This window comes from Pseudoliparis swirei, chromosome 2, assembly GCF_029220125.1.
Source record: "Pseudoliparis swirei isolate HS2019 ecotype Mariana Trench chromosome 2, NWPU_hadal_v1, whole genome shotgun sequence".
Classification (NCBI taxonomy): domain Eukaryota; kingdom Metazoa; phylum Chordata; class Actinopteri; order Perciformes; family Liparidae; genus Pseudoliparis; species Pseudoliparis swirei.
Genome location: NC_079389.1, coordinates 2875848 through 2885470, shown reverse-complemented (window position 1 = coordinate 2885470; position 9623 = coordinate 2875848). Strand labels below are relative to the sequence as shown.

General features: G+C 48.3%; 1 protein-coding gene across 9 annotated transcripts in view; it reads right to left on the bottom strand.

Moving 5' to 3' along the window:
* The window catches only part of dachd (dachshund d), a 114340-nt gene that overhangs the window by 41518 nt on the left and 63199 nt on the right, over positions 1-9623 (bottom strand). For 5 of the 9 annotated variants that reach the window (XM_056432760.1, XM_056432746.1, XM_056432770.1 and 2 more), the window contains exon 3: positions 8386-8538. In XM_056432760.1, coding sequence (XP_056288735.1) covers positions 8386-8538 — 153 coding nt within the window. Of the gene's footprint in view, positions 1-8385; positions 8647-9623 lie in introns of all 9 variants that reach the window. The other 4 variants (XM_056432754.1, XM_056432717.1, XM_056432727.1 and 1 more) reach the window with 1 other exon arrangement.

Sequence of the window (9623 nt, the reverse complement as noted above, 5' to 3'; positions counted from 1 at the left end):
TGTAGTGCAGTGTGTGTAGTGCAGTGTGTGTAGTACAGTGTGTGTAGTGCAGTGTGTGTAGTGTGTGTAGTACAGTGTGTGTAGTGCAGTGTGTGTAGTGCAGTGTGTGTAGTGCAGTGTGTGTAGTGCAGTGTGTGTAGTGCAGTGTGTGTAGTGCAGTGTGTGTAGTACAGTGTGTGTAGTGCAGTGTGTGTAGTGCAGTGTGTGTAGTGTAGTGTGTGTAGTACTAGGTGACATGACTGCGGTCCAGAGAGCCGTCATTGCTCTGAGACACTTCAATCCCCCAAAATCAAATACTCATATTTCTGCGCCGCACCTGGCGGTCAGTTTGTGGGCGTGGCCGTGTGGGCGTGGCCGTGTCGGCGCTCTCTCTCCGCGACATAACGGGGACGGAGAGGAAAGGCGTTGGACGGAATCGGCGAGCGGCGCCGTCTCTTTGCTCGAGGCGACCCGCGGGCCTCGAGAGCCGCGGCTGTGTCCTGTTTTAGGACAAGTCTGTGCCAGATAATCCAGATCCACGACCAGAGAGGAGGAACCGGCCTCTGGGTGGACGGAGGAGAGAAGAAGAGGAAGACGAGCGCAGTGAGCTCAGGGAAGCCCCCCCCCCCCCCCCCCCGTTTGTTCCCACGGCGAAGGGCATGCTGCGATTGTGCAAGATTCCTTAATACTGTTTGAGCTCCCCCTCCTTCCCTCTCTCCCTCTCTCCCTCTTCCCTCTCTCTCTCCCCCCACCCCCCCCTCTCCCTCGAGGCTGTGCGATGGAGAAGATGTCTGGCCTCCAGAATGGCTGTTAGCTCTATTTGGATTTAGAGTTCTCATATCGTTATAGAGAAGAAACACCTGTTGGGCTTCGGGGCGACCGGCCGGCGCCAGAGTGTTTTTTTCATGGAACGGGCCCAGCTATTCCCATTTGACCCCCCTGACCCCCCCAAACACAATCGGGCAAACGGAGCATTTTTCACCAGGTAGTCAGAGCTTAAGACTCATTTAGTCGTTGCCCCCGAGTCGTTAGGCGGTGATGTCACCGCTACGTGCTAACGTTGGAGGAACGCTGGTTGTCATTTGTCACACGTGTGTCACGCTTCACGCCAAGTGACATTGTCTTTTCAAATTGTGTTGATCTCTTCACTTTTCAAAAGGTCAGCCCCCTTCGCCGGATAAATGCAACCTGACAGGGAATAGTGAGGAGGGGACAGCCCCACGCATCACCCCCCCCCCCACACACACACACATCAAAGTGCATTCCAAAATTAATCCGTCCAATTAAAGGGGACCGAGGCCGAACGCTGATGAGGGGCGACAACTCGACTGGTCAGTTGTTGTTGTTTTTCCCTTCTTCTTCTTCATATTTCTTCTTCTTCCTCCTCCTCTTTATCCTCCTTCTTCTTCTTTTTCTTCTCCCTCTTCTTCTTTCACCTCTTCCTTCTCATTCTTCTTCTTCCTCCTCCTCTTTTTCCTCCTTCTTCATCTTTCTTCTTCTCCTTCTTCTTCTTCATATTTCTTCTTCTTTTTCTTCTCCCTCTTCATCTTTCACCTCTTCCTTCTTCTTCTTCTTCCTCCTCCTCCTTTTCCTCCTTCTTCTTCTTTTTCTCCGTGAACTAACCGCAAGAGACAATCACACAAACATGTCCGTCGCTCCGCCGCCACTCAGAGATGATAGAACTTGATATGGATCATTACGGAAGTAATGTTGAATCAATCCCCCCCGTTATTGTAATCTATTTCTGCAGTTGTTTCGCGCACGTGTGTGTGTGTGTGTGTGTTTTGTGTTGTTTTTCTTGCCGCAGCGTCGGCGCGCCTCGCGATTTCTCAATCATGCATATTCAAAGTGTTAACGCCGATGCTTAGCGGGCGACGCAACCGGAATTAGAACGAGGACATTAGACTTCATTAAAAAGAGGAATGATTATCGAGGTTTATCTTTCTGAATCGTCTATTAAAACGTGTGTGTCGTCCCCTCGCTTATCTGTCACCTGGCAGACTAATAGAGAGAGACGGCGAGGGGCCAAAGCCCGGGAGAGAGAGAGGCAGAGAGAGAGAGAGAGACATCAAGCCCTTTACTCGAGCTGGAAGTCTGTCCGTCTGGCTGCCACTCTCCGTCTCGCTCGGTGTGTGTCTGATTCACTCAATGCCCCCCCCCCCCCCCCCCACACACACACCTGCAGCTTAAACGGACCCCCATCTTGTCCCGGCTCAGTCTTGATATCACAATAAAGAGAATCCCCAAAAAATTGCATAAATCTGACGATAATCTGTCACTTCTTCTTCTTCTTTCTCTTCTTCCTCCTCTTCTTCTTCTTCTTCTTCTTCCGCGGAGTGAATGCTATTCCGCCCGTGGCTACAATCTCGTCTCTCTCAAGAGCGCCGGCTGACAAAGGCTCCCACAAGAGAGCGGAAGAGAGGAAGATGGATGAAGTCGCCCTCTAGACACTCATATCAGGTCAGTGTGTGCTTTATCCCCTAATGGTTAAGGTTAGGATTGAGTAGGGGGGGGGGGGTGGTGGGGGGGGGGGTGATACTAGATCGGAGCCCCGGGGCCATTGTTCCCGTCTGGAGGAGCAGGAAGTGGCCAACCACCCTCCACCGTGGCCCACATTCAGCAGGCGCAGCTCTCACGTCGGACGTGTCCGTCCACCCGGAGAGCTTTATTATTAGAAAGGACATAAACAGACTAATTAAATCTCAGCGGTGGAGCCGCAGCGACAGCTGGCGCAGCCGAGTGTGACCCGACAGATCCCGGTCAAAGCGGCCCGCCTCACGTGCCGCCGCCGCGCGCCCGCCGCCGTACGTGAGCGCCGGGCCGATTCCACCGCTTTTGACCGCAGACGACGCATTGATCTGGGGAAATGAAGGCTAACGGCCCCAGACGGCGAGGCTCGTATCGTTTGGGTGAAAACGTGGTTTTCGGAGTCGCCGCGCTCCAGGATGACGGTGCGCCTGAATAATGAACGCCGCCGCCGGCAAAACAACAACTCGCCGACGGTGAGGAAAATATGGTTTTAACGAGTCGATGGCGGCGAGCGCAACGAGACCGGCCCTAATCGATGGGGCTGCAACGTTTGCAAACAAGGACTTGAATTATAACGCCGGTAATTGATCCCTTCCACCCCCCCCCCCCCCTCTCTCCTTCATGTGATGTCATTGTTAATCGATCGCTTCCTGCCAGCGGGGGATGATGTGGAGTTTGTTTTTTCCGCGATGACTTTAGCCCCTCCCCCCCCCCTCCACCCTTCACCCCCTCCCTTCCCTTTCTCCATTTGAAATGTGCAAGCTGTAGCACCGGCTTAACCAAAAAGGATTAAGTCCCAAACCCAACTGAGAACACAGATAATGCTCAGTAATTGGTAAAAAATGAAGATGAATGGGACAGCTAGATAAGGACCAATTAGCTGCTGCGAGTGTACAGCTGTGGTCTCCTCACAGAGCGCTCTCAGGGGCCAAGGCCCCCTCCCTCCGTCTCACACACACACACACACACACACAACAAACATACGAGCCCGAGGGGGCGGGGCTTGCTGAAATTAGCCTGATGACCCTGGGAAGAGCGAATGATGCTTCCTCATCATCTCGCCCAGAATCCCCCCTCCCCCCCCCCCCTCTTCCCTCAAACCCCTCAGTCAGGCACCGCTCCAGGTACCCGTCACCAGCCGTCCAGCAGCGCTGGCCTCCAGCACGCCGCTCGCCGCTGCCTGGACGGGAGCCACGCACGTGAGACAAAAGGGCTTTTCAGGTTGTTGGTTTGCCGAGTAGCGACGGTGTTTGGGATTAATTAAAAGTGTAGGAAAAAAAGAAGAAAAAAAAGAGAAGCTAACGGCAAGTTAGCCGCGGTTAGCAGCGGCTGTTGCCCACACACACACACACACATTTCCCGCCGGTCTGTCGCCGCGCCGTGGCATCAGCTGGCTGCCGACAGCGGTATTCCCATATCTAATTACAAACAGGATCTGGGCTCCATTAGAGCCGTGTGGCGAGGGGTCCGGTGAGTGGCAGGGCGGCACCCAGCGGCCACGGAGAGACCGCGGGGCGGAGGAACATCGGGAAGGAAAGACGTCTTTGCTTCCCGATGTTCCTTTCCTGCAGGAAACAAACAATTCCTTCTCTTGGAATTGGCAGGTGTTTGTTCGTGGGCAGCAGCGGATCATATTTTCTCTCCCAGTAATGGAGGTGGTGGCTGGGGCTCAACGCACTGGGAGGCTGTTTATCCCCCAGAAGGCCGAGCGCCACACGTGTTTCGCTTGGTCTGTGATCTGTAATTGGGGCATTTCCTGAGAGGCGCGGGGAACAATCCACATTGTGCTTTGAGAGGGCTCCCAACTGAAAGGGCGAGAATCAAAGAAACACACACACACACACACCTCATGCTATCTCTCTTTCCCATGTCTCTCTCTCTCACTATCTTCTTATCTCTCTGTTTTTTTTGTGTTAGTTAAACTGGCTGTTTTTTTCTCCCTCTTCTTCTATCTCTCTCTCTGTTTCTTTCTTCTCCTTCCTCATAATGAATAACATTGATGCAAAACAGGAAGGTCTAATTGCGATGAATATTTAATGCGGGGGTGAAACATTAGCCCGTTCAATTTACATCAACACAAAGACGAGGCAAAGACGGGCGATCCGAGTCCACAAACAGAACGGCGTGTCCTTCGGCGGCTGGCGGAGCTTTCTCTTTAAAGCGCTTCACAAAGATCCTCTTCACACAAACACCGAGACGAGGCACCTGCATCTCAGCCCGAGGAGGTTTCATTCTTCTTCTTCTTTTTTTTAAGGGGGGGGGGGGAAGTGGGGTTAATGTAGAAGCTCTCTCTGATGAAATCAATCTATGTCCCTGAGTAGGTATTATCCTCATTCTCATGTTGATGTGTGGAGGTAAACACAAAACATCCGTTTGTGTGCGTCTTAAGTTTAAAGCTGGGCGATTATCAAAAATCCCCCCCCCCCCAAAAATAAATCAAATACAAAATCCAGTCTGTTTCCTCAAAAGCAGCTGTGGAAAATAAAACACACACACACACACAGACAAAACGTGCATGAAGTCATAGCTTAGTCAGGCCCAGACCAAACCAAAACCAAGGCCAACACCCCCCCCCCCCCTCATCTCCACCCGCTGCATGCTGTATCAGTCAAGTGATTTATGTGTTTCTCATCGCTCTTGGATAAAGGGGCTCGAGACCTGAGGCGTATTTTAGCGATTCACGCTCAGAAAATAGTCGCGGAAACGCTTTACGGAACGAGTCCGTTAAATTCCGTTATTGTGTGAAATAACAACAACAACAAAACGGAGAAGAAGAAGAGAAAATAATAAACGAGTGAAGTGGAAGTCGCGGCGGGACGGGGGTGAAGGAGGCCCCCCCCCCCCCGAGCAAAGCCGGCCATATTTCTCCTCCGTATTATCGGGATGACTCCTGCTGGCCGCCGCTGTCGCAGGAGAGTGCTTGATATAAACAAGAGATTGCGGCGACACCCGGCAATCAATATCAGGATGGCTTCAGTACCAAACATCATTTGTCTCGGCCGCCATTCCTTTGACCAAACGAAACATTAATTCAAATCATAAATCTGGGCTGATTTAAATCCGAGGAAGGAGCTGGAGAGAGAGAGAGAGAGAGAGAGAGGCCCCTGTCTGACTGCCTGCCCCTAATGATTTATTTTCTACATTTCTGCGAGCGAGAGATTTGTCCATACTCGCTGACAGGTCACCTTCAAACGCCGGTGGCAGACTGTTCATCACCATGCAGACGAGCATCTCATCGCTGCGAGTAAATATTAAAGGAAAAAAGAATCCAATTGATTGCGGACGGGGCCGAGAGGCGTCGCCGCCATATATTTCACTCAGAGAGCTAATGCTGTGTGGCCCCCCGTGCACCCCACACACCTAGAGCTGCTGCCCCCCCACCCCTCCTTCACCAGAATTATGATTCTACCGGGAGCCTGTTTGGCTGTGGGCTCAAGGTTGAAATTTAAATTGTAAAAAGATAAAACAGTTTCTTATTAGCTCCATTGCCACAGCCTTGCTGTTGGTACTCGCATTTATCTTTATTTCCGTGACCTCGTGGGCTCGCTCGTATTCTTCTTCTTCTTTTTTTTCTTTTTTTTTTACATATCCCATTCTCTTGGAGTGATGACCTCACACTTTATGAATTCTGCATTGTTAAAATCGGTTTAGAGACACATCCTGTTTTCATGAGCTCGGCGGTGTCAACGTGTTCCTGATGAAATGCATTCGGCAGCCGAGCCATTTGTTACAGTAAGTGAATCAAAACCTCCATTTAGCAACCGAAAGCTATGGGGATTACATTTGGTTTATAATTTGGTACGGGCTCATGAAGCCACACTAACATACATTATCATTCTCTTTTAATACACTAAGTGCTTCTGTGTGATATTGGGACAATCCTTCTGCTTTTTGGAGGCTAATAATTAATTGAAATGGAACAGAGTGAAAAAAATAAATGAAAAAAAAGCCAACAATTCTCTCACAGCAATTCAATTACAGCTTGTTAAAAGCTGATAGCTTTGGGAAAATGTGTTCACAGTTTTCACTTAGCTATTTAATTTTTTTTTTTTTCTTCTTTATCTTTCAACACGAACGTCGAACACTTGAAGAGAAAACAAGACTTACCTCAGCGCGGCGGATAATTACAGTGCAGAGAAACAATATTCCCCCCTTATTTTATTAAGAGTGCGGTAGCGCAGACATGTAGCCATGCAGCTCCATCATTTCTGTTAGTGAGGGATTAGACAAGAGGTTTTGTTGTGTGGGCCTGTGGATGTATTTGGCTGTAAGTAACCCTAACCCAGCCCTAGATAACCGAGAGGCCGTAACATATGCATAATATGTAAAATTACTACATCCTGGAGAGGGATCCTCCTCTGTTGCTCTCCTGAAGGTTTCATCCCTTTTTCCCCGTGAAGGGTTGTTTGGGAGTTTTTCCTGATCTGATGTGAGGTCAAAGGTCAGGGATGTCTATATGTACAGATTGTTAAGCCCTCTGAGACAAATTTGTAATTTGTGAAAATGGGCTGTACAAATAAACTGAATTGAAAAACTTAATTGAATTGAATTGAATTAAAATAGAAAAACAAGTGCGGTCCGGAGAAATAGCGTGACCAATCCATAAAGCCCTTTACATGTTGCCACTGTGTTACTGTGGAGAGCTCCACGATACCTTGTGATGGTCCAGAGACCAGACTACGTGCATACATGCGTATGAACCGTACGGTACAAACATTCGACACCGTCATATTTATGCCCATACGCCGTCATTTTGAGTGTTGATGGAGCAGCTACAGTGTTAGCAACGCCGAGCTACATTCAGATAAGAGACCTTAAAAACTGGTTTGCTTGAGATCGTAAGGAGAGAACTAACGAGGCATGAATTCAGACATAATTATGTATTTTTACATAATTATGTCTGAATTCACCTCAGGATGATGTTCAGAGAAGAGTGACGCGAATAAACAACACATGAACCCGATCAAGCAAAACTCTGCTTCGCGCTTGGTCGAGAGCACAGCACGAGTCCCGCCCCTCGTACGCAGACGGGCCAATCACAGCGTAGCATCGTCTGTGCTCTACGGGCCGGTTTCAGACGTAGTGTAGTGTATTTGTAGCTTGTCGTGGTTGAAGGTGGTGTATCAGGGATACTCGTTTCTGAGGTGTTACGTTTCTACGTAGAAACATTTAATATATTTATTTAAACATTTATTTAACCAGGTGAGTCCCATTGAAATTAAAAATCTCTTTTCGAGCATGGACACGGAGCTACCATTAGCAGTTATCAGATCACTTCTATGCTACACTAGCTACCGAAGGTCCTCTTTTTGGTGATTCGATGAATTTGGAGATATTTAATGGAGTGCAGTTAGTGAGTGTGGGCTCCATGGCAGCTCTGAGCATTTATCTTATTGGAACCCTTGGTTCTCCACAAATCTTTCAGTACAGGCCACACCCATTTCAGCCTTACCATGTTGTCTTCATTTCAAATTTGAGCAGGTATTTAAAAGTAATCTATTGGTTTGTGATTGTGCCGCACCATTGGCCAATAATTGCTTGCCAAAATCTTGCAAGTGGTCCTATTAATAAAAACTGCCTCAACCCCATTTGACTTTGGTCTTTGAATCCTCTAAGTGTGTGTCAAAAAAAAGACATGAATGCATTAATATCCTAACGATTGTGTGTGTGTGTATGTGTGTGTATGCGTGTGTGTGTGCGTGTGTTACCTCTTTGTGCTCAAATACAACATTCATTTATTTTTAAGTATAGCAGAAAGGGTGGTCCTCAGTCACAATGTGAATTTACCTGGTCCTCACTTCATGGCTGATACAAGAATATGTGTGTGTGTGTGTGTGTGTGTGTGCATGTGTGTGTGTGCGTTTTGAGTGTCCTCACCGACGCCGGAGCCGAGGTCTCCGTTTTCCCCGTCGACCCCGTGGTGGTTTGCGTTGCCGTGGTAGCCACCCATTGCCTCTAGTTTGATCTTCTTGACCTTCATGGCCTCGGCGATGGCTGCGTTGGCAGCTGCCGCCGCCGCCGCTGTCAGGCCTGGGGAGAGGAGGCAGGAGAGACGAGACAGAGCACTTACAGACCACGCACTACATGTCTGCTGGGGCTGAGCCGCTGCACCTGCAAAACCTCTGTGAAAATCCTGCCCTGGCGGGAAGAAAAAAAAAGACACAAAGAAAAAGGACTTTTGAAATAATAAAACAATGAATAATTTTATACACTATGGGGAATAAGAGCCTGTGAGATCACAGCTTGTTTTTTCATCTCCTGACAGAGGATATCCTCACAGCAGGTTATCATGCTGATGGGATGGATCCCTATGTGTGTGTGTGTGTGTGCGTGGAGGCATATGAATTTTGTGAATGTTGGTGCCACTTTTTTGATGTATTTGTACTATGATGGGAGAAGATGCAGTCAATATAGTGGTGGATGATACAAGCAATTTGTATGTACATCTTATAATACATTCCTATTTGTATGAATATATATATATTTAAATATAACAGAATAACAGTGATACATAGTGACATGGTAGGGGGGGAGAGAGAGACAGAAAGGGAGACAGGTAGCTTCAATACATGTGAACAAACACAGCGAGGGAGTCAGTGTGTCAACAGGGTCCTCATGGAGGGTGTATTGTGGATGATAAGCGTCTAATGTATTCAGCAGATCTAATCGCCCGACATTGGTATTCTAATTCCTCCTCAGCTCTACGGTGTAGTGGCTCGTGATGGCGCGGCCCTTCTGAGAGCCGAGACCGGTCCTCAAGCAGAGTGGAAAACTTTAAACAATGCGGCGGAGGATTCAAGGTTCTTTAAAAAAAAAATCTTTTTTTTAATCCGACACTTGAAAAAACGTCTTTGAGTCCATTCAACACTCGGAGGGGGTCGTGTGTGTGTGTGTGTGGGAATGATGGAATAAATAAAAAAAGAGACCCTTTTGGGTATCGGATGGGGGGGGGGGCACCAAATCCCAACGAAGGGGAGGATAGTTTATTTTGTTACCTCAGATATTAAAAGACGAGTGTTTATTTTAACTGCCCAAATACAACGTAAAAAGAAACGGTAGAAAAATGACAGAAATATGTCAAAGAAAGTTTTTGTCATTCTGGTATTTCTAGGGTT